We start from the raw sequence: 25,732 nt of genomic DNA, 5'->3' as shown, positions 1-25,732 counted from the left end.
CTCCCTCAGTTGTGGAAGTTTCATACCAAGAGAGAGGTCCTTTCTCAGCTGATTTTACCAGCTGAAGCTAACATCTGAAAACTAAGTGATAGCAAGTGATTTTGAAGCAGTAATGCTGGTCTGCTCATCCTGCCAACTAAGCAGGCAGCCTCACTTTCTGCATTGCGGTACCTTAGTGGTGCCAGGGAGATGCTCCCAGGTCTGGCATCAGACCAGTCTAAGGTTGAATTGAGTGGGTGTGGAAAAGACTAGCAAGGTCTACTGTAGGCTAGGTGGAGACCCAAAATATCTGTCCCAGGTTCAGTGGTTACCTGAGCATCTGTGAGTGAGAGTGTCTACTTAAACCACCAGGTATGCTTTTGTACAGGAAGACCTTTTCTCCAAACTGGAAGCACGTGATACCTGACCCTTCCACCCAAACACATCTCTGGCTGTTCAAACGCTTTTTCGTATGTCTATTCTTCTTCTATGTGACGATATTTTTGTCAGATTATATCAAACACATCTCTGGCTGTTCAAACGCTTTTTTGTCTGTCTATTCTTCTTGTATGTGACAATATTTTTGTTAGATTATAACCTAGTGTGAGTCATTGGATGGGGAAAGGTCTTCTGCATGAAAAAGACAGTTTCTGGTTATTTGGGGAATAGGAACTATAGGGCTAAAGTCAGAGTGCCTCTAAAACTAGTCTTATTTAAATGGTTCTACATGGCTCTACAGTTAAATGTATAATAATACTAACTGCAGTTTAGCTTGTGATTTTACAATAAGCAGTAGCTTCTCAGGTTCATTTTACTAACATATGCAGTGTTTAGTGTGTAGACTACTCAACTTGGTAAAATTAAAATGCCATGAATACCTAAGAACTTGCTACTGTTCTACCTTCGTAATGTTTTGACATATGTCTGAAGTCCTGCCTGATGGATTTCAATTATATTTTCTTACAGAGATGATGATAACAAAGAAAATTATCCAGACAATGCTGCTGTCTTAGAGGAAAGACAGCTGCCTTTGCAAGATACTCATCAGCAGAAGCATCAGGCTGTAACTGACTACGCTCTAAAGCCTGAAATGGGCAACTTAAAGCTAAGAAAACCCAAGCCCATTGCAAAGCTAGAAAATGGGAAAAGCCACGAGGAAAGTCAGGTAAAGAACTAAACTTACAAGTGTAGGTTTACAGCATGGTGTCTGAGCAAACATACCTTTTGAAATGCAAAGTGGGACTCCCTGGTAATCCATGATGTGACTGAAACCCTGATTTTTAGGGACCTGGAGACCTGGAACCCTCCTGTAATGACTGACAATTTCTTTCAGCCAGGGAGTTGCAGAGAGGAGCATGTTGCAACTGCTATCAGAAGTGAGTGGAGGGCATAGCTAAAGGTCTCCTAACAACTCTCTTAAGATTTTCTGTGGCTGCTTGCAAATACACAAATCTTGGTAGTTGCAGCACTTGATTAGACTTCTGTTTTGTTTATTTGACTGCGGATCTCTTCTGTTTGTATTTTGTTTCCCAATACAAAGATTTCATAATTTCTGGTTTTTTCTCATCTTTAAATAATAAATCTATTCCAATGCAGATTCTGGCACTGGTTCTCTTGCCCACAGGCTCTCATGATGGGGCAGAACTGTAGCTTTTCTAAAGGCTTTAAAAGAAGACTTAGAAACGAAGAAGCTTCTGCTGCTTGTCTGTGGACGTACATTGCTATGTAGGCTCCGGTGTTACCACCTCCCAGCAGCTGCTGGAAGTGCCTCTGTTCTCCTCCAGTGCTTCCCAAGTTGTGTTTCATGTGCAGAGTAAGGGATAAAGCTCTGGTCCAGGTTTAACCCCTAGAAATATTATAAATAATTCTTGTAACCAAGAAATATTCTCATAACCAAGATAGATGTTGTTGACAGTGGTAGATTGTTGGCCTGTAGTAGACACAGAGCCTGAGAGATGCCTGTATTGACATCTTTTCTTTGATGTACAATATATTTGACTATTTTCTGTCTCCTCTTCTTGTTTGTGGGTAAAAATTTGCAGAGTGCTTTCTGAAGTACTTTGAACCCATCATAGACCAGGAATTATTTTGATTCATTTTTTCAGATTTAGGTTGGGAACTGATCGTTTTGGATGTTGTGTCTCACCTTCTGAGTGAGGAATATCCTTTTGAATCTCAGAAGAAAAAGTAAAAGCAAATGGCATCCCAATGGTATAATCTTAGTCTCCTTCATAATATCAATGTCATTCTTGCCCTCATCTTTTTTGCATGTTTTTGCTGGAGTTCATCCCTGAGATGAGGTAATAACTGGTGGTTTTTTTGTAACTGTACTGTGTTACTAGGAAATGTTATTTAGGCTGCAGGGAAATGAGTTGTCCATGTTTATCAGCAGATAAGAAAAGTTATAGGAAATTTTGCCCTATGAAGAGCAAGCGGAGGCATATCAGAGGAAGAGGAGTCATGAAGTCATAAACAGGGCAAGATCATTGATCGTCTGTTGCTCTTTCAGCTACTTCTGAGTCTCCCGCCTGCCTGCTCCCTGTGTACATCATGCCTGTATCTCTCACCCAATGAAAGCCAACACGGCACAGATTTGCTCCACTATGGTATTTCATGTGACCTGAAGTGCTTAATTGAAAATGTTGATATTATTTCATGGGAAACTTTGAGTATATAATTAGACTGCCATAAAATACCAGTGCTGCTTAGATACACAGCCTCTGGAAGGAAAAACATGGCTCTGGAAGGGGTCACATGACTCAGGGGCTTGAATTAAGACCGACAAAAGTGGTCCTGGGACCCCACACTGCCCATTACTCCCGTCTCTGGCATACTGGAAGAAGTAAGACATGTAGGCAATACTTTATCTCACCTTTGATTTGACAGGAGTACTTGAGGGATGAAAGCTAGTGTAGAGCTCTGAGTGTAACATAAAACATAAACACAGAGCAAACATCTCTCCATAACAGGAACTACACTCATTCATAGAGGGAATTGTATCCTAGTGCTGTGAAAGGCTTTTCAGTGATATCCTATATCTACACTGAGTTCAGTGGTGCTTGCTGTAGAGGAAAGAGTTTGCCTCTTGGAGCAGTTTGCAGAAGGAAGCTGTTTCGGAGAAAGCATCTACTAAGCCTTTCATTTCACATAGCTTTCATTCTCATTAGTAAGGATATACCTGCTCCTTGACCCCCAGTGCTTGCCTTGTTGTATCTTCAGCTACCTCAAGGGCTTTTGTTCTTGGACAAACAACCATCTGGCTCCTGGCTTTGTCTAAGGTGCCTATGAAAAAAAAAAGGCTCTGCTGGCAGAAGAGCTCTATGAAGTGTTTGCATCTGTGTACAGGTTCTCTTTGGGATCCCTGGTGTGTTATGATCTCTCAAGCCCTGTTGCATCTGTCCATGTTAGCAGCCCTAGTCATGAACCGGTAGCAACTGCTTCTCTCCAATTTGAAGCTGAAAGCAAAGTGCTACTGTGTTGTTTGTAGTAGCTGGTGTTTATATGTATATGTCAGGTTGTTATTACCTGGAAAGCTGGGCCACACTGATGCTTTGAAGCACTGTGCAACTGCATGTACCTTCCTTTTGTGAAACACCTTGCCACTAAGCCAGTCAATGAGACAAATGATGTACTTACAGGCAGCTGATACTGAGCTGAAGAACAGCAATACCTGAATACATGTATTTATGACAGAAAAGCATGATGCATTCCACATTCATTTTCCTGAGTTTATTGATAGAGTGCTTTTTCAGCAGTCCCCAACCTGACTTCTCTGAGGCATCAGAAAGAGACTGTGACAATGTTGCAGTGACAGTATCTCTTTTAAAGACACTGCTCTGATAAGCCAAGGAAATGTTTGGTGCTCACTGTTACGTCTTGTAAGCCCATGAGTTGCCTTTTTAGAAAATTGTCCCTTTAAAATCAGAATAGGCTATTGGGAGATAAATAAGTTTGCTGCATGTGTTGGAAGGATTAAAGTGTGCTTGGATGGGAACCAATTTTGTGTGCCTTTCGACTAGTGAGAATCCAGGGGATTTCCATTGTAGAAAGGTCACTGAGAGGGAACAGATCTCTGCATTCAAGTAGAGGAAGAATGGACAACTTGGGGATTTGGAGCTTTACAAGGCTCTCAGTCTGCTGAAGTGGAATTCCTGTGCCTCTGATTTGTCTTTTCACAGAAGCGTAGTGCTGTGCTCATGTACCCTGGGTCTTGATGAAGAAAAGTTTATTAAATCTACAGTGATGACTTACATTGATTAACAGGACCAGGTCTAATAAAGGTGCAGTACCAAGTGACTTCACTTCACCACTTATAAGCTGATAAAATGTCACTAGAGTAAAGCTGTACCTTGGATATTGCATGTAGTTATTTCTTTGGGGGCAGGAGCTAGGTATGGGGGCAGCTGTAACCTTTCCAAAGTATGGGAAGAGAGGCTGCTGGAATGTAATGGCACTGCTGCACTCCAGGTATTTGGTTTCATCTTTCCTATGGTTTCATGAGCTTCTTAGCAATTCTGCAATGTTAATTTGTAGAAAATCAAATTAATTAAGATTTATTTGACTTCAAGAGGTGAAGAAGCATATGCTCAGAATATACTCAGGGGAGCCAGTGTGAAAACAGATGGTGAGGAATGGCAATTCTGCTTTCCTTGCCTAATCCTTTCTCCTGTCACTCACCTTTGATGCGCAGTCATGAATATAGATTTTTAAATAAGTCATCCTCAGATTCCTTATTGATAGTGAGACATACTTATAAAATGACACTAAACGTGCTAGCTAATAGGTAGAGGTAGTAAAAAGCTCAGTTTTAAGGTCATATTATCAAGGTAAATTACTATAAAAATGAAATGTTGGCTTGACAATCAATGCCTAGAGATAAAAGTGGTGAGATCTGCCAGGTAAAATTTTGTATTTTGAGTATAAATTAAGTGGGCAAGTTGCATAGATTTCAAAGGACTTCCAGTAATTTGACATTAAAGTTGTGGTTTTAAATGCACAGGAATCAAAAAAACAGAGCTGAAGATAACACATTAGCTACCTTGTCAGGCAGTCTGCAAGTTCCACTTCAGTTTTAAGTTATACTGTTTATGCTTAAACCATACCTCCCGTCGTGGTTTAAATCTGTTCAATTCACTGTCCATTAATTGCACCTGCTTATTTTCTTGTGTGGACTGGCATTTTCAGGAGAGGTAGGAGGCACTTCTGCTCAGGACTGCAGTCCTGGCTATTTTCTATATTGACGCAGCACCATGAGGTATGCCAGGGCTGTCCCAAATGCTGGTACAATATTTGCATGGTGCTCGCATTTGAAGAGAGATGTAAGTGTTTGTATGTTTGATAAAGCATACGAAGGCTGCAAGGGACCTTCGAGAGTTCAAGAGCAGTTAAGCTGCTGCGTAAACACAATAAAGGTTTATGCGCTGTACTGTAATTCAGATGCTCTGACAGAGATGGGCTATGACATCTTGTGAATTTTTTAAGGAAAATAGATTTTAAAAAAATAGCTTGTGAAACAGAAGATGATTTATCTCAACATTTCTATCCATTATGGTAATTTTTGGCTGCTTCCAAACCCACATATTATTTTGTATAGAAAGCAAATATCACATAGTGATTATGTGGTACTGAGTCTTCTTAGCAGTGCCTGGAGATTTCCCTTTTCACAGACTGCTTACCAGCTGCAGCCTCATTGTAGAAGCTTCACACTCTGTAGTGTAAGAAACAAAAATACAGTAGCAGGCAGCACTGTACTGTTGGATGCCTCTGACACATCAGGAATGGATTTCATTGCACCTAAGAAATAGAGGTTCCATCAAAGGTGTTTCCCTAGAGTTACTCTTTAACATCCTCATGACATAACTTATGAACAACACAAAGAAAAAAAAGCAAAAAGGAAAAACAACCAAAACCCACCCAAGTCCTCAAACGTTGAGCCTGGAAGTGAGCACTGATTTCCAGCATATGTTCTTGTCCTCAGCTTTACCTTTCACCTAGCCAAAAGTGTCCTGAATTGCTGTGTTCTTTCTGCTGATGTTGGAGAGGGGTGTTTGCTGCAGACCAGGCTTCTGCTGAAGCAAGTTTACCACTTTAATGCAGGTTTGGGTTTGCATCTTAACTGGGCTGACTTTGATTAACTTAAATAGTACAACACTGAGAAGGCTTCAGCCATAGGATATACTTGCTTAACTTGAAATCCGCTTGTTTCACTCATTTACATAGCACCTAACATTTTCTTTTTACTTGTATTAACAGCTTTTGAGGTCAACTTCTGAAGCTAAGCACACCTAAATGTAAACGTTGAGGCTGTTGAGAGAACTCTAGACAAGGTCTTAAACTGGTATAAGTCAATGGCTGTTGCCACTTTCAGTATTTTATTGTATCCTGACACTCCATATTGTCATAAGATGGTATAAAAAGCTAGGATTCAAGTCCTGACTGGAAGTATCCCCTCATGATTCTACTACAGTTGTAAGGAAGTTATCTCCCGAACTTCAGTGGCCCAACCTCTTCCCTCTCTCCTCCCAATCTAAATCCCTCAGATTTGCAAATAATGCAAATTCCCAGCTTCAGTTCCAGAGGTTTTCCTGATAGCTGATTTGTAGTATTCTTATGTCTCTGATATTCAGTCTCTTTGAGAAAGAATATTTTGATGATGATGCAGACTGCTGTCTTCCAGCTTTGCTGTAGCCAATATAGAAGTATTGTAGAGAATATAGTGTTATTCTATTTTCTGTCATGTCCAACACCTAGCATGATGTAATCCAGTCCTTATGAGAGATTTCAAGCACAAATGAGGAAAATGCCTGTTTTACCTGGAGACCATCAAACCACTGCAGATTTCTGGGCAAATAAAATAAGCTGAACTGTGTTACTCCACTTCTGCTTTGAACTTTAAGAAAAACTGTTGTGTTGACCTGTTTAGTCCCTAAGAGCATATGTTCATTTTTATATAACTAGGGGAAAAGAATGTTAAGATATTAATGGAAAAACTAGAATAGCCGCAAAAGTTTGCTCTCCATTTGTAACCTAAAATGTTATTACCATTTCTGGATAAAAAGTCATTCATTCAATGCTAAACTATATTAGACAGACATGGGGAGAGGGGGACACAAAGGGTAACACGAGTCAGAGTCACACTAGTTAGTTGAGTGAAGCTTTCTCCCTTTTGCCCTGATATCACCAGAGCTACATAACATCTAGTCTGAAAAAATGACAGTCTCTGATTTGGAGGTCTGTTTTGGAAATTTTCCCCTTGTGGGTAGTAAGTATGGTTGGAAAGCTTAATTAACCTCTGCTGGGTGAGTTCTACTGCAGTGGCTGATACCAAAGCAAGCAAATTTAATGTTAGCACAGGTCTCTTCAGCTGGCAGGGAAGGTTCTTTCAGCCCCTGGGCAGGTCCACATTTCATAAATGCAGTGCAGACATAGCCCACGGATGGATGTGTGTGTTGGAGTTAGCACATGGCTGCTTCCTCCTGAGTACTTCCACCACCATGGTGACAGCTGCCTGTTTCTAGACATAGATTTTGACACTCTTTTTATACTCATCTCATAGACTAAGTAGGAGGAATTAACATTCAGTTATCCAACAAATATTCTACAGTTAAAGTGTCATCATGGAGAGGAAGTAAATGCCAGTGATCAGACTTTTTATTTATTTTTACCAGGTTTGTGGTTTTGTTTTTTGTGGGTTTTTTTGTGTTTTTTTTACAAGATCTCTTAGTCTTTCATCATTACTTCTGAGAGGCAGGCACTGAATATTTCTCTTGAGAGGAGATCATTTGGGCAACTTTCTTAAATTTAAAACTTTTTATAAAATTGACAATTTTGTAAAAGCGTAATTTGGTTTTGTTTAAATACAATGCATCTCTAAACAAGCTGTAAAGATGGAACAGACTAAGAAGGAAGTAAAAGCAGCTACTGTTTTTGTACATCTAGAATGATCTCAGCCCTCCAAGTTTCCATCTAAACCATCCCATTCAAACTTCTGACTTTCATGCTTCCAACTAAGCCTTGAAACTGGAGCAAGATCAGATACATTGCTTTACCAGGAGAAGTGAAAACTATTGTTTTGCAAAGCAAATTGTATTTTAATTTTGTAAACTGTTAGAATAAAATATTGCATGATAAAAGCTAATAAAGAAATAGGAAAAAAAATTCACTTCGATTATCACATTTTCAAAGAACTTCATTAGCCTACCCTTTTGCAACACAAGGGAATTATTATAACCCATTTTATCGATAAGGAGGCGAAGATGCGCTGTACACATCTTGTTACAGCCCTACAACTGGTTTTTGAAAGCTTGGAGCAAAATGCATACCTTTCTAATTCCTACACCCTTCCTCAATTTGTTGATCTAAATTGAATTTTTAATTTTCTGTGTGGCAAGTTGGCTCTTGTGATTTTTTTTTTTTAATCCTCGCTGCCTTTCACTCCTCCTGCAGTAATACTGTGTTCATAAAGCTATGCATATGCTGAGAAAAAGGAAACAGGACAACGGTTAAACCTTACAAATCTTATTTAAGTGAACTGCATTTGCTTTTGTCAGCCAGAATTTTTCCGATGATGCCCAAGTAATAAAATAATAATGACACATGAGTAAATAATTTGAAATGAAACATGAATGTGTATATAAGCAAAAAAAATTGAACTCTGTGTAAAGCACCTCTTAGCTCAGAAGCTGACATCTGTTACCTAACTAATAAACAGAAAATGGATTACAGTCTGCTTTGGTTTCAAAAAATGCTTGATGGTGAAAGAAGACGCTACTTTGTTAAGAACCATTCCTAGTCTGTGTTTTCCATTTGTTTCCAGGTTATTGCCAAAAATAACAAAGAACCACAATCAGCATCTGTTCTCATGGAGCTCTTTTTTTCTTGAAGCAAAATATTCAGCTAAGCTTGATTGGTACTGACAGGGGATTTGACTTTTTTTTTTGCTTTGTGCAGGAGCTGGAAAGTGCATTGCCAGGCCTCTCAGAGCAGCAGGGGAAGGCTGGATCATCAGCTCATGACTATGCACAGAACGTGGCTTTGAGACGCCAGGAAGCAGTCGTGAGATTTCAACCAAGGTAAGCCTTGGGATGAGACAGCACATTTCACTTCTGATTAACTGTAGGAAAGGCTAATTAATTTGCTGCCTTTTGTATAAAATATTCAAACTCCTGGCTCTCATTGGCGGTTGTATTCTGTATTTATATGGCTAGAAGTGTTTGGAGAAAGTGAAAGGGATGGAGATAAGAATGCAAATTTCATCATTCTTTAAACGCCTTACATTTCAAGTGGAAGAACATCCTCAGATCAGAAACTTCAATTCATCTGTGCCAAGTTTCAAAAATATCTTGGCAGTTCTTTTCTTTTTCTCCCAGTGCTGACTTGCCTCACTCTCAGAGCTGTGCTCTTGCTGAGAAATGGGAATGGGAACCTGCACACCTGCTTTTAGCATGGGTATGCTAAATTTATGTATAGTGTAGACCCTGGGTACTGTGGCAACTGTGCTTGTTCCAGTGCTGTGAGGGGTATAGGGTGTTCAGGACGAATTAGCTGAGTCTTGATGGCAGGTAACTCAGCTGATGATGAAGTGACTCAACTCTGGTAACTATGGGAAGTCACAGTTCATCTTCTGATTCTGCATGGATGTGCAAAAGGCTAAAAATAGAGTTTCAGTTTGCCCAACTGACCCAATCTACTGGTAAGCATGTGTCCTAAGGATAAGATTTAACTCTTACTGGCAGGCTTGGACTGTGTAGGTAAGATCATACTCTTCACAGCCATCATTTTTTGAGGCACTGCTTTACAAATTTCCCATGCTCAGGTGCTGGTTTGTCCCTGCTTTGCTGTCCACATGGAGTTTCAGGCAAGTGAGTCAGGTCCCTGTTCTTTATTCTCTGTCTGCATGACAGCCTTGGTGCTGTTTGGCAGAGGCTCTGGCTCTCTTTGGAGGGACTGGAGCAGCAGCTGCGCAACCCAGGGATGCTCAGTGGGTCAGGGCACAGCTAGCGGTCATACAGAACTCATTGCCTCCAAGGTCTGTTTCAAGTCAGGACTAGGTCAGTAGAGACAGTTGTCATCCAGCAGCAGTTTGGGGCTGTAAGTGAAATGAACTGGTTGTCTTCACCACAGCTTTTAGTAGGCAATATTGTAAATGATATTAATTTGTGCTCTCAAAAGAAGCTTTAGCAGAATGATCAAGCATTTAATTAGCTTTCACCAAGAAATGCTTTTAGCCTCCAATATTTGCATGTGCAATTCAGTCAGTGCATCTCTGAAAGTGTTTCTGATTAGCCCCAGCCTAGGAAGCCTGTCTTCTCTTTTTTCTGGCATTCTTTATACTAGGGAAAAAAAAAATCCCATGGATTTCTTGTAAAGAGGAGCATAGTGAGTTTGGTATCAGACAGTTTGACCTACCTAGTGGCTCTTCTGGTAGGAAGTTTGTATATGGGTAGATAATGAAATGACATTGGTAAATTTTGGTTGATCAAAGTAACTTGATGAAAGATACATGGACTTTAAAGGTAAGAACTAGAGTAGAGTGTGCACGAATAAAACAGCAACCATAGCAAAGTTCCTCTGTCCATCTCATCAGTTTGGCTTTTTTTGCATTAAACCATTGTTCACTATACTATTTATGCCTGTTTAACCCCAGGATAGCTCCTTAGGAAGCCTGCTATCCGCAAGTGCTAAATCTGTTAAATAATGATAGCTGGATTTACCACACTAAGAGCTGCAAAAGCATGGTGATCAAATCTCAACTCTGGCCATGTCTTAGTTTGATTATATTACAACAAAGTGGAGGCAACTTTACTTTCAAATAAGGAACTTCAAACCTGGAGTAAACAAGCATTAACGCATGGTCCCTGGCCTCACTTGTGCACTTTGTGTACTTTAACTGTCTTAACTGTCCTTGGAAAAAACATTCCCACCACCACGCTGGGGCAAGGGACCTTGAATTACATCTGGTGATGTTACCACTTTCAGTTTGAGAGTCATGGTGTCTGGTGACTTCTCTTAAGAGTCACCAGCAGCCTGACCCTCCTTCTGCTGTCAGTCGGCTGTGATAGGGCCAGAGCAATTGCACGCCCGTGACTCAGCTCACACAAATTGCTGGCTGCTGCATCAGGGTGACAGAGCTGGCTTGTGCAACGGGCTATGAAACACAGCTGCCAGGGTGTGATGTCCTGCCTTGTTTTCTGCCTTCTCTGCTCTGGGACATGGCAAAGGTCAAGTGCTCAGTCTTGGCAGCAGGCAACCATCGTAGCTAGATTTTGACAGAACACATATGCGAGCCCCACAAAACTTCATTATCTTCCATTCTGGTTTTGCTAGGTTATTGGTAAAATTAGCTATGCTTTGGAACACTGAATCTGCCTAGGATCTCTAACTCCTAGAACAAAAACTTTCTGGTCTTTTGGATAAGAGGAGACGGTCACGCTGCTGCAGGGTTGCCACTGGGCAGGCTCTGTCTCTCAGATGTTTGTTGGGAGAACAGGAGAAGAAGAATTTATTTCTGTCTCATACTGAGAAGCAAGATTGATTATTTCTAGTGTGGCTTGTTGTTACTTCTGCTTTAATTTAGTCTCTGCAGACAGCTAGAGCTCTGTCACTATTCTCATTGGAGTTTAAAGGTCTAGATGCCTCTGAACTGTACAGGTTTTTTTAAAGTCAGTTCTAGTGAGTTATGGGGCAGCTAAAACCAGGATAGTTTTAATTGTCTAAATATGGATTAAAAACTAGTGAGATATGAAAAACTGTTCAGCACAGTCCCTGTTAAGCAAAGCAATTGAAATTCAGGGTTATCTGACAAGAGATTTTCATAAACAGATATATGACAGAGATGAACAGAACAGACAATACAGGAGAAACAATCTGCAGAAACATAACTCAGAAGTATATGTGCTGGGTTTTTTTTGGTGGTTACTTTCATTTTGTGATAACCACTGAAACAGTGAAGGAAAAGTTTTAGTGGAATTTGAGGGAAATAGAAGAATAGACTTGGTGAAGATGTTTACAGTCAGAATAATGAGGGAGTACTGTCTTGTTCTTGGCTAAGCTATACCTGACCTGTGAATCCAAGATTTTAATTTCAAGAGGTGTTTATCATGGATGATTTATGAACTTCAGCATCAGTTTAAAATATGAAATGTCATCTGCATGGAAGGAAACCCTTTCGTTTTATTATAAGAACATGAATTTCTAATACTATTGCTAGTGATTACATTGAATGCTGCTCTAGTCATCGTGTAAAGCTGGGTTTGGATAAGAGTGTAATATAATATGTACCTTTGGGAGACAGAAGTTATATGTAGGCCCCAGGAAAAAATGTTAGAATAAAGAGAATTGCCTTTTTTTTTAAACAGAGAACAGGAAAGCCAGTATGGAACAATACACATGATTACAAAAAGCTGCTCTTACCGATTGCCTTCTCAAAGGCAATCAGTAAAACTGATGTGGAGCCAGAGCTGTGCACGCAATTACCTGAATAGAGGATGGTGTTTTGTTCATATGCTTGTGACACAGAGGGGGCTGAAACGTGGGACTTCTGGGCGGTGGGAATGTCAGTGTTTCAGAAAAGGTTGCATTCCAAGCCAGTGGAACTACAGAACTGCACTGGCAGTTTTCTGCCAAAGAAAAATTCCTGAAAGTTCCTGCTCTTCCTTATTCCCCAAATAAAATGGGAGGGGAGTGGTTTCATTTAATAGGACTCAGCTGGTCCCTGGGTTGATTCCTAATTTCTGCAGAGGCTGTAGGATGGCTGTTGCTGTCAGATCTATGACAGTTCTCCAGGAAAACTGGAAATGCTGGGAGCTCTGGGCTGCCCTGGATCTTGGGCTCAGCCAGAGTCTCCCAGGGTTTCTGTGCTCCTCTGAGAGAGACCATGCTCTAGTGAGGCTTTTAGTCTTTAAGTTTTCCAGGCTAGTAGCTTCTGAGAGGGTAGTTCAAATGTGGGCTTTTGTGGTTTCCACGCTTTCTGCTGAACAGATACAACTCAGGGACGTGTGGGAGGGAGCAGGGAAGCTGCAGAAGTGCTGATGTCCCTGCGCCATATGGCGAACCTGCGCGGGTGAGGCAGAGCTTGCGAGGCTGTATTCCCACACAGGCGACCAAACGCAGGGAGAAAACTTGGCCAGATTCCCTCTGAGTTCTGCCTCAGACCTGGCAAAAATTCATCACGACCAGGTTGTGTCTGCAAATAGCTCTGTGTCAGCAAATCAGGGTTTCCTGATGAAACATTGCGCTGCTGGGAAAGGACTGACCAGTTCCTAAAAACAGTTTCTTCGGGAATCTTGATGTTAAAATATTGGTGTTTATGTATGTTTATATATATTTATCCAGTGATACTTCTCGTATCAAAGCATGAAAAAACCCTGAGCAAGCTCTTGGGTTGCAATACACTTAAAGAAAAAAAATTAAAAAGAAAGAAAAAAGGGGGATGAGGAGATGATGTGGTGGGGGGTGGAAATAGCATCTTGTAGCCCAGGTGAGGACTGTGCCTGCGGAGTACAAAAGCTGCTCATAAGAAGGTAAACAAGTGTGGCTGTCCACAGCCAGCCTTTATGTAACTGCTGTGATTGATGAGACATGGGCTTCTGCACTGACGCTGGCTGGCTGCATATTCCAGCATTCAGAGACTGCCCGAGGAGTAGCCTAGGACGTATCCAAACAGCCTTGGGTCCTTAATGGTGGTGTTTCTTTCATTGCAAGCGTGCCCTTTATGTTCATCCAAAAGCCTGTTGCAGTTCTGTATTGCTTTGTAAGGAGTCATGGGCATGCTTGTGAAGCATTCTCCTGCAGCCCTGCATTAAGATGGTGACTATGTTTGACTTCCTTAATGCTTTTTGCCATTTGTGGAGGTCTCAGAAAAGACTTTTTTATTTTCTTGGCACTAGGGTGTGTTGGTTGTGGGGTCTGCCTTTCTGTGAACTCGTGTGATGTAACCTCTGGATAGACTGAATCTGTCCCTGGATGCGGTTCTGAGACTGCCCCTTCTGAGCTGCTCTTCTGGTGGGCCACCCTTACGGTGGGAAGGGTAAAGTGGATTGCAAGACTTGAGGAGGGAAGGAGTATTGTGCTGGGATTTTCACTGGAAGTGAATCTGGAAAAGGGGTCTCATCCCACAGCACAGTGTGTGGTTTGCTTGCCAGGGTTTCTCCTGGCATCACTAATGCATTAAATGGTCCGAGACAGTGAGCACGTGTGGCATTGAGGTGCATAAACACGCAAGTCTCCTGAGGATGGGGTTCGTGTAATCCAGGGCTGGACTAGATTGAGACTTGCAAATTACAGAACGCGATGCTCCTTTCTGGGTTTAGTCTGGGAAATAAGAAGTTAATTTGCTTAGGTTATCTTTAAACATTTTTCTAGTTTTTAAAATTATGTGGTTTTTATTTGAATTTTATGCATGTTTAGAAGTGGTATCATGCATAATTCAATAATTCACATGTTCTGGTCTGTTTTTTAAACAGCACACTGCTCATGCAAATTGATCTTCCCCTTGAAGTCTGGTAGGAGCTCTGTTATGATAATTAGTATTTAGATTTTTGTTTTGGTTTGTTTTGTTATGTCCTCAAGATTCAAATGCACATGTTGCTGGGTTGCATCTTTGTAATCTGCGCCATGCAGAACAGGATAATTCTGCCAAACCAGAGTGTATAGGGAGGGTGAGAGATCAGGCCTTTCGTATTTTTTAAAGAATGTTATAACACATATTTGAGTTGTAGCCACAGAGAGAATTCCATTTTCATTATTTTACATGATGTAAATTATACAAAATAAGAGTTGCCAGCAATTATTCAAAATTTCAGCTAAGGCTTAGAATAATTTTCATATACTCAGCTCAGATGGAAAACTAGGGCCCGTTCCTGCTGCTTTTGCAGTTAATGGATATTTTGTGATTGACTTTCAATGAGAGTGGGATCCAACCCATAGTTATTAAATTGTAAGCCCTTTGTTGCCTGGTGACAATCAGATAACCTGCATATGCCTATGAGAGCATTTAATCTTGGCGAAAACAAAAAAGCACACCCAAAAACTCCATGTAGAGTAAGATCAGCTCAGCACACATATATGACTATTGATGTGAATGCTCTTCAGACAAAAATGGTTACTCATCTTAACAATTTCAGTATCTTCAGAATCCAAAGAAGGCAAAACTAAATGCATACTAATCCAGTATTTTTAGTGAAAAAGAAACAGTAAAATGCAAGATTTCTGCATCCCTAAAACAGCAAACAAGAACATCAGCCTGAATGAAAGAGAGGTGTGGGGTTTTGTGTTTGGTTGTTTTTATTTTTTTGAGAAGAGTTCACATTTGCTATGAAAGGAGTCATCTAAATGAGTACCAGAAGCGTACAAACCTGATGTGTCCTTTTCTTCCTTTCCTTTATGTCTAGCTCTAGTTCAGTGCAATATATCACTCTAGATATTTTTCCTTCATTAGTGAACTAATTCTTCAGCTGTCTGTAGCCTTGCAGGTCCTTCCTTACATGTTATTAAACCAAACTATAAATATTTCACTCTTTCTTATTAAATGATTCCTTTTGCTCTCCCCATACTTTTTCTCAGTTTACTTTATCTCTCTTCTGCTGCCTCATACTGTCCCTCTACTGCCTAAAAGATAAAGTTGTTTGGCATCAACCTCTTTCCTTCTGTAGTTCTATTTTCCTTCCGTTCTCTTCACATTATGGAGACATTTGCTACTGATTTTCAGGTGAGATGACAGAAAGACTATTTATGCAGAGGTCTACATTAGATGTAGATAGGTGCTTGTACAACAGTCAGCTAAGGCACCTTGCTGCTTAAGTGTCTCCAGAAATCACTCGTGGTCACGCACCTGTGTACCTTAAGGTAGGTGCAGGCTAGCTGGCCTGTGAGTTGTCCAGTTCTTGTGCTAGATGACTAATGACTTGGTTTGATTCCTACGTGAATTGCACACCTTGGATCCTGTTTGGAGGCAAGTGGTTGTTCACAGCGATCTACTGTGTCTGTTTTGGTAAGGGAAGTGGGATATCCATCATTTCAGTCTTTAAAAGCTTCATAAATCTGTGAAGAGCTACGACGAAAGCCTATGCATCTGTCTGTACTGTTTTTGAGGTCTCTAGAGGCTTTTGAAGCTATTTGGTTTTGCTGGGATGACTCTGAGCTGAAAAACAGGAATTATTTTGTCCAAAGAAATCTGGGTTTTGTGTTAGTTTTGGTCATGTCTGTGAGTGAGTCTCACAGGGGCCAGCAAACATTGCCACCTTTTCAGCAATGAGAAATCTCTCTCTTTGAGACAGCAATAGTTTTCTTGCTTCAGCTAAGTTGAGTGAACTGATACACTCAAGTCTGGCTTTGAAGCTGAGTGTGGAAAGCCTCTGCTTTGGGGAAGGACAGAGCTGTGTTATGAGGCTATCCAGGTTGCTCACATAATCTATGGGAAGGTTTTTTTTTTTAGGCTTCAGTTTCATTCCTCAGTAGAGAGAATTTGTAACTAATCCTGAAGGTGATAGGTGTGTGGAGCCCTAGGCCACAACCGCATCTGCCTGGATGGGCACAGTTGTCTCATTAGCTATAGTCAGAGGGAGAGTTTTCCTCTTGCCAGTCCAGGACCTTCCTTTCCTATTTCTCAGTGATACACTGAAGGGATACCAAAGGTAAGGACTATTCTGATGGCTGCAAAGTGATGCTCATTAGAAAATGTGGATATCTCTCTTACTCAAAGGATTTCCAGCTCCTCATGAGAGTCCCTTGGGTCTTTGTGAAATGTGCAAAACAGAACTTAAGCAGAAATTGAAGATTGGGAGCCTGAAATACCATCGCATTTAAATACGGAAAGATTTATTCTTCATGGCTCTGATACAGGAAAAGTCTTGTTCCTGACGTAAAACATGTGGGATAAATCGTGCTTTGATTTAAACACATTTCAGCTTTTTCTTGGCTTTAACCCTATCAGCTCACCAAGACACTGAGAGCTGATCACGCTCTGTAGAACCTTTTCTGTGTGACAGAGTAAGCCTGGATTTTAATGTCATCTTTTCCAGGACCTCATTCACAGTTAAAGATAATATTTAGGATTTTGGTAAAATCACTGTTGTTTTGAATGAGGTATAAGTTACAGATGTAATTTTTATAGAAATGTTATTTTCTAATAAAACAACTTTATCCCCTAACTTGTAATTTATGTACAGACATGATGAAAAGCTTGAAATATTTGCAGAACAGACAAGCAATCTGTTGAGTGAAAATTCTTGTTTTGTTTTGTAGAATAGATCAGAACACATGCATTTCACCAAAAGAAGCAACTGAGCAATTTAACAGCTTAAATGAGGTAAGCTTAATCATAAGCTGAAATATGATGTTACAAATTTTGAATTAGATGTTTGGCTTTTGTTAATTTTAGGGTCTTGGAATAAAATAATCACTTGGGAATCTTAGGTTAGCTTTTTAATGAATCATGCTAGCCATGTTTTTGGAGAAATGCTTGAAAATGTGATATGAGACTGCTATAATAGTTTAAAAGGCAGAAGCAAGAGATTTTTAAAGTATTTTAAGCCAACTTGATTCTGCTTTCTGTTTGTGCTCAGAAAAAAATGAAACATTCAATATTGACTAAGTGAAATGCCTTCTTTCAAGAACATTTGATTTTTTCCTGATACACATCTCAAGAGTATTCAGCTATCTGTTATGTTTTGTTTAAAAATAAGGAGTTCTCAAGGTTGCCACCTCCTATATAAATAAACTATGATCAGTACAATGTAGTCTAAAAGGTAGTCTTGCAAGATGGGAGGAGAGGAGAGTTGGATTGAGGAGGAGAAGGAAAGCCAAATACTACCTGTGACACTGGAAACAAAAGCTGTTTTCACAGAGATTTTGCCAGGAGGATGGTGTGAGAGCAGAGCACAAAGCTGTTTGTGTGATCCTGTCAAATGCTGGGGGAGTCTGGGCTAGATTCTCACAATGAGCAATACAATGGAGGCCAATATCAAGCTTTGCAATTATTCAAAGCAGAAAACCTTATAAAGCATCTCCCACAAACAGGGTTATCTGCAAGCTAGCATAGAGTGTGCTTACACACTGCAGGGGCAATGAACAATACTGGACTCACGCAAACAGCAGATGATATTTTTAAGTGTAGACTGAGACAACAACAACAAAAGCAGGGGAATCAAAGAGTTGAGGGTAAGGGAAGCCCATTCCTGTCAAACCATGGAAAAGACAGCTTTGTTTCCCTGAAGAGCTAGAGAACATCTGTGTCTTTTGATAGGTGCCTGACGGAAATCCACAATGTGTCCTTTTAAAGGAATTCAGACTTAAACTTGTCCTTAACATGAATTATTTCCTGTACATTTTGGTCATTGTTGTGCAGCCCACTATTGAAAATCCCAATGCTAACTCATAAAGCACATTCCATGTCCGATAGATACAAAGGACTATACTCAGCCTCTGTCTGGCCAATTAAGGCACTGGAAGAAATCATCAAGTTATTGTGTCTTTTGAGAAGCCCCATTGCAAACAGTCACCAAAGCTTCCACTTAAAAGCTCCCACTTACAGGTCTTGCAAAGGATTCCTTAAAGGTTAAGATAAAATATCATAATACATAAAATCAGTGTAAAGTATCAAAACAGATAATTAGATCAGAAATTAAAATAAATTGATAATAATTTATGGGGAATGAGCAAGGGCTACATTCCGGTGGTTTCTTTTGCAAAATCTTAGACTGTATTGTGTCTCAGGTCTACTGCAAACCCAAATGGACACTTGTCATAAGAAAATAAATTTCCTTCTTAGATTAGAGAAAGTGGCATCTCTCTTCACTGCACACTCGTGGCATTATATTCAGACCCAGGGCATATCTTGTTTTATCTTATTGTTGCTTGTTTCTTCCCCATAAAGGAATTTCTGAATTGAAAATGTCATATGCCTCAAGATAAAAATATTGCCATAACAGATACTGCAGAGATTTATTTACGGTCACAGAAAATACGCCTATCTTATTTTAACTTGAACTCTCAGATTAAAAAGCAAGGGGGATGCTTTTATACATTGTTGTTTTAATGTGACATATAAAAGTATTAATTTCCTTAGAGGGAAGAAATTGAACAGGTTGGTATTTACTCAGGTTCTTTTCTATATGCATCACTTCAAAGGCCATTAAATGCTGAAAGCTTATATTGTTCTCCTTCTCTGCCCAAGCTGATTTCATAAATCCAGTAAATCCATCAGTAAACTAGATATAATAAAATAGCTGCCTTTCTGTCCTGGAGGGGCCAGGGCAGGCCCAGGACAGGGTGCAGCATTCTTAATATTGAGAAACACCGTGTGCTCGTCAGGGTGCTTTCAGTTTGCACGGAAAGGACCAAGTCTGGGCTTTGCTTCTCCTCCCTACTCCCTGTCAGCCCCCAGGCTGAGACTGGGCAGGGTCCATGGGTGGGGTAGACCTGTTCCCTTGCTCTCTCCTCTCAGTTATTAAATTTACCAGACCTTAGGATATCCACAAGGATGAAACAAAGGATGCCAGTAGTAGTAATGCTTTTTCAGGGAACAAAATTATTTCGATCAGCAGTGGCTGTCTTTTGGCCAGGGTTTGCTGTCTGCTCTCTCTGTGGATATGCAGTGGGTACTGATGGATTACCAGGTTTGGCAGTGCTGTAGCTCTTGGTGCAGTAACAGAATCACAGAATCACAGAATCACAGAACGTTAGGGATTGGAAGGGAGAAAGGGAGAGCGCTCAGTAGCGAGGCTCCATTTGGCGCATTGTCTCCCATCAGGCTATGTCTCCCATGTTGTCCCATCCCCCAGGACATGCTGACCTGATGTGTTGACATCACGTAGTGCCAATCCTGCAGGATCTCGTGCAGGAACCTTCAGCTGGAGAGGGAGTTACTAATGGTACCTACCAAGAAAAAGTTCGTAAGATATTTCAGGGGACTCCCACTCATTGCCACAGCATTTTGGAAATAAATTGGGAGTATTTGCTCATTCTGTGTCCCATTCTCCAGAAGGATTAAGCAGTTCGAGTGTAGGTGTGTAGAAGACTTTATAGCAGCCTTTCAGTGCCTGAATGGGGCCTACAAGAAAGCTGGAGACTTTTTACAAGGGCATGTAGTGACAGGACAAGGGGGAATGCTTTCAAACTGTCAGAGGGTAGATTGAGATTAGATATTAGGAAGAAATTCTTTGAAGATAATGAGACACTGGCCCAGGTTGCCCAGGGAAGTTGTGGATGCCCTGTCCCTGAAAGTGTTCAAGGCCAGGTTGAATGGGATTTTGAGTAGCCTGGTCTGGTGGGAGGTGTCCCTGCCCATGGCAGAGTGATTGGACCTAGGTGATCTTTCAAGTTCCTTCTAACCCAAGCCTTCTATGATTCTATTTATCTCTAGAAGTAGGAAGTTATCTATCATCTCAATAATTCCTTGCCCCAAGGCCTTAAATCTCGAATTTCAATAATCATTAGCTGGAAAGAGAGATGGTCAATGAGGTACAGTCTACAGACTTGTTTGTGAAGATGGTTTCTTTACTACAGGCTGAGCTTCCTCTGAAAATGCAAATCCTTTTGTACTGTGTTTTCTCCAGCAGGCAAGAGAATGATACTTTAATGATTATGTTTTCTTAAAGCATTAGCAAAAAATTACAAACAGGAGAGAAATACCACACTGTCTCTCTTTTTTTCCTTGGACTTCTTATAAATGTCTTTATTTTTTCCATTATCTTTGATCTGAAATAATGCAGGATTTTTTTCTCCTTCTAGTGGAATTGACATAGCTCAAGTTTTTTTAATTATCAGTGACTTTAAGAGGACATAAGAAGAGATAAGAAACCTTTGTCTAAGGCAATTATAATTGCTTCTTTTTCAAACTTACAAAACACTATTCTTAACAGGCAACAATATTGTTATTTTTCCAAAGAAATTTAAGGTTCCATTTTAAATATTAATATGTCCTTTCATTTGCATTAAAATGGATTGGGAATTACTGCACCAGAAACACTGGTGTTAGGTAGTAGCGTAAAGCTGGAATGAGCATCAAATCTGAAGTATTTGAACTGAGATCATTAGCTGACATAATATGCCATAGCTTAAATTACTTCAGTGATATTGATTTTCCATATAAGAGCTTACTAAAATTTAAGGTCGCATCCACTGTTTTCCCCTCTATGTATTTTAGCTGTTTTTTTATTTGCTTCTAAAATATTTTGCAACTTCTTTTAAATGGCTAAGAGCAGAGATGGCCCAATTGGACCCCAAGGACAGGTCTGGACCATGGGAGAGTTTTGAGTAGCACATGCACAGGCTGGTTCATCTCCAGATTAGAATGCGTTGCCGAGTGTGCGCAGTGCAGAGGAGTACACAGCCCCTCCACTGTGGCGGGATGCCTGCAGTCACCTCAGGGCTGCACAGGTACTGGAAAGTATTGGAGAATTAGAGGGAAGTTGGAAGTGGTCAGCAAGATTTCAAATGAACTTGGGAGGCTTGAGAAGATGAAGACAGGGCTTGGACTTTATTCTTCTCTCTTCTCGCCTGCCTTTTACTGTCAGCTGGCAGCATATTGGCCTGTCCCACCGAGCCCCAGGATAGAGGACCCACTGCCAGTTGCTGACATATGGCCATGTCACCTCCCAGAGCACTCTGCTGCCCGGCTGCAGTTGCAAAAACAGGGGGCCACACTGGCCCTGCCACAGAGCAGGAGGTCCAAGGCTGGCAGGATCTAGCCTAGCTGCCCTGGCATTGCCAGTACCGCAAACAGCCCTCTGAGAAGGGCAGGACAGAACACATGACCGAGTAGGCAGCCAGGTCAGCCCTACCATTTACAAGGATACTCCTGTTGCTCATGGGTTGGTGACCCTGGGCAGCTTTGTGCTTGGCCTTTGCTTGAACCTATGTTTCCTTACATGTGTGCCCATGAATACGTGGTGGCTTTTCATGAACAGTGCGCTGTGGCAGTACCATAGTACTCAGGTGTGTTTTAGGAGTAAGATAAGGTTGAAGGCATACTCCAGATTCATCATCTCCCTTGTAATATCAAAATGATCAAAGTTCTGTACTCTTTTTCTCCTTACAAAATCAAAATACTCAAATCCCTGGCTAGGGCACATTCATGAAATCATATAAGGTGTTTATCTTATCATTATTATTTTATGAATTTTTTTAGTATTTGGCAGTAACTGGAAATTTGCCATCCAACCACTTTCCACAGCAAAGAGCTGCTGGGCCATAAGATGGTAGGTTGTTAATGCAACCTGTACCTGGGAATAGTAAAAGTATCTTCTGCCTCAGATCATAGAAACCAGCTTTATATCATGCTGTATTCTAAAAGAATAGTATTACATGTAGGGATTTCATTATGAATCAGTGATTGATCTTGCAGTCACTTCTTTCCTGGTATTCTAGGATAAGACATCAAAATGTATCTTGACAACAGACAAGAGGAACTTAATTCCGAAATAAATGTATAACACAAGCAATTTATTTGCTCACACATCCCTAATATCAAGCTGCTCCTGATAAGAATGGCCAGAGCTCCTGTTTGCTCTGGGACCAGGAGAAGAAAGATGTCCCTGGATTTCCTTTTTGACCTAAGCTGAGACCAAAGTCTAAGCGTTTAACTGTAACCTAATCTGTTTTGTGGAAGGGGATAGGGATTTTGAAGCACTCCTAACAGCCACATTGAGGGTCGCAGGACCTAGTTATGATAATATTGTGCTTTTTCAAAACTTCCCTATTTTGAGGTATCTCCTAGAAACAGCTATTTTCTGCTCCCTTTTCACTGCCTGAATTCTATAGAAGGAATGAAAGGATTAAGGCTGAAATCTTCCCTGCTGGTCTCAGCCACGTTAGTTTCCTTTTTAATTTATTCTTTTTTGCTAACCTGAAAACTCTGGCATCCTTAGGTTTATAAGAGGGCCGTATCACAACAAACATAATGCAAAGACACATGAAACTGCTCACTACATAAGTTACCTATTGTTACACAAAGGAAATTATTCAATAAATTAATTAATTATTGCATTACAGAAATCAATAAATTGATTCCAGGTCTTTGACAGAGTGAGGAAAGGAGCTTTTCAGGGTATAAACACAAGGATTTTTGTTTTTCTGTTGCAACTCAGAGTTTTTTTCAGGAATTGCTCATCACAAATATGTACCATTTGAGTGACTTAACGTTTTATCTATAATTCTGTGTGTGCCAGCTGTGTGATTATTAAGACAGCCTTGTGTGATTTTGTTTATGTTGCAAGCTGCATTTCCCCTGAGAGAGGGGAACTGAGTGCGTGTGGGTATCGGTAGTGACTCATTTTACCCAGTCAGATGGTGATTGGGGCTTTCACAGCATTTGCATCACAGCAAGATGCTTGTGTCAGATTGTACAGCTGCATGCAGCATTAAAGATTAAAATGAGAAATGGACCAAGCGTGACACAGTAGCTGGAAGTGATGTTATAGATAACTAGCCTTGTCCTCACTGATTTGTCTGCAGCAAGTGACAATGATCTGTTAATTTTACCTTGGCAGCAGATAGGAAATGATCTGGTCGCCCTGTAGAAGCAGCATCAGCCTACATAAAAGCTGTGCCTACATAAAGCAGTGTCTCTAAAAAAGCCAATTAAAAATATATCTTCCAAGAATCCCATGAGGGAGCGTTTTCTCAGTAACTCTTTGTTCGCTGCTGTGTACTGCACAATAGGCTGGAGAGGGAGATTTGTTTTTTTATGAATGGTAAACGGGGAGGGACACAATGTCATCAGATCGTGATGTCAGCCCAATGAATGAAATACTTGCTTAGTGTATTGCTTCAAGACCAAGAAAAGGGACACCATCTCAGTTTGGCTTCCTAGAATAAATTGTCTTTTGCTGACGAAGTCATCTTTCCCACGTGTCATGAATAATCCATGTAAATTGGGACTTAAATAACCAGGAGCCAAGAAACTCGTGGAATAGTGCACGTTTGTTCTCCGGCACGTCCTCTCAGAGCTGCTGGTGGAACACCCCTTTGCAGGCGCTGCTAATGGGCTCTGTGAGTTGAAGAGCATCGCCGTATTCTGCCGTTCCCTATCTAGCCCAATGTTCTGCTTTTGTCTGCAGAATTCTTTGTTGAAGCTACAAGCCCTTGAAACCGATCTGTGCTCTGCATTTCTGCCAACCCAGGAAGAAACTCCTCAGCTGCCAGCACCCAAGGATCCAGCCCCTTTGTTGGTCCAAACCAGTGTGCAAGCTGATGGGGCCAGTTGTGGAGGTAAGCAATCATGTCATGATGTGTACTCATTTGCAATTATAAGAAACCCTTGTGACTTGCAGTTTAATGTCAGATTTGCAGTCCTCTGGGAAGCAGTGCAGAGCTAATGCAATGCACCATTTCCTGAGGCAAATGCTATGTAATGTAAAAAGGGGTGATACCTGTTAAGAGAATGGAAATTAATGGCTATAATCTTCTGTTTTTCTGAGAGGGAGTCTTGCTCTTCAGACAGGTTTTAAGAATCCTGATTGTTTTATTTTCAGTTTTAAGCTATATTTTGTTCAAGTAAATTTACACTCTTTACTTTCTATGTCTGTATTGTGTGAGATCACCTGCCATATCATGTAATTCTGTTTTTGTCATTCTTTTTGTCAGAGCAATATCACTTCATTTCTCCTATTATTGATTTTAATTTAATGCATCAGCAGAGAGATAGCGAAGGTGAGTTTTACAGCATGTGGATTTTAATCATTCATGAACCTGTATTATTACCTATCTGGGCAAACTGTGGTGTGTGTTCTCTCTTCCTCTTTCCTCAATATGGAAACCAGTCCTTGCAAATAAATAGCCCTGAGGCTCGACACTATTTTTGTCAATTCATACCTTGTAGTCACAGGGCTGGCAGAGTCGTGATGCTCAGTAGAAGAGGAATCACTGTTCGTGAAAAATAGGTCAAAGGGAATATGACTAATGCATCTCACAGACAAGTGACATGAATGCACAAATACTTTAATTGTTCACCATGTAAGGTTCAAATTAAGGCAGATAGATCCTTAATCCCTTTGCAATTGATTTTTTCTGTCAGGATAAAGGCTGTCAAAAGAACTTATTTCAGAAGCTGTTTGCTCAGAATTTTCAGCAAGAAATGTCAGTAAGTGATTTAAAAAAAAATCACAAATGATAGTGTTCTACTTATGAAATTCTAAAGTTTGAGGTTTGTGTTGCACAATTAAAGAAAATGGTATGTAGAATCCAAATCATTATAAGGATGAAGGAATGTAAAAAAATACTAAACATTCTGGGGTTTAGCTAAAAAAATGGATGCTTTATGCCAGGTAGGCAAATACCTTAACAGCTCTTGAATACAAGTATGGAACTTGCACTGGTGCTGGTGCCTTGGTGTGGATCTGAGGCAGAGACAGATCTTTCATCTGTGCTGCACAGACAGAGACATTTTGCAGCCCATCCAAAATCTGCACTGACCCTTTCACATCGTGGCAGGGTGGGTTTTTCCTCCTCTTCCAGTAGTTCACTGAATTATTTTATTCTGGTAGTTTCATAATTCATTGTTAGGTTGGTTCATTATTGTCTTTTTTTGCTTATTTTTGCTGTTTTGATTGGATTTTGTTTTAATTCCTACTGTTAGAGACCCCTACTTCCAATACCCTCCCTAGCCCCTATTTACCTGTCTCCAGCTACACAGACAATTACTGGATGATGTAGCATTTTCTCACACAGACAGAGCATGCTCTGTCACTCTAGCAGGTCAAACTTGTACTTTAGTTAAAGCTTACCTGTTTAAGAGGTTTTAATGTACACTCATTCC

General features: G+C 40.5%; 1 protein-coding gene across 1 annotated transcript in view; it reads left to right on the top strand.

Annotated features, from left to right (window-relative positions):
- Window positions 1–25,732, top strand: part of FAM13C (family with sequence similarity 13, member C) — a 52,757-nt gene that overhangs the window by 5,610 nt on the left and 21,415 nt on the right. The window contains 4 exon segments of the mRNA XM_010179936.1: window positions 946–1,144; window positions 8,929–9,050; window positions 17,221–17,284; window positions 24,036–24,186. Of these exon segments, the coding sequence (XP_010178238.1) occupies window positions 946–1,144; window positions 8,929–9,050; window positions 17,221–17,284; window positions 24,036–24,186 (536 nt within the window).

Source organism: Mesitornis unicolor, unplaced genomic scaffold (assembly GCF_000695765.1).
Source record: "Mesitornis unicolor isolate BGI_N332 unplaced genomic scaffold, ASM69576v1 scaffold6512, whole genome shotgun sequence".
In the NCBI taxonomy this organism is placed as follows: Eukaryota; Metazoa; Chordata; class Aves; order Mesitornithiformes; family Mesitornithidae; genus Mesitornis; species Mesitornis unicolor.
The sequence above is the reverse complement of the archived record's forward strand: the minus strand, read 5'-3'. Positions and strand labels throughout refer to the sequence as shown.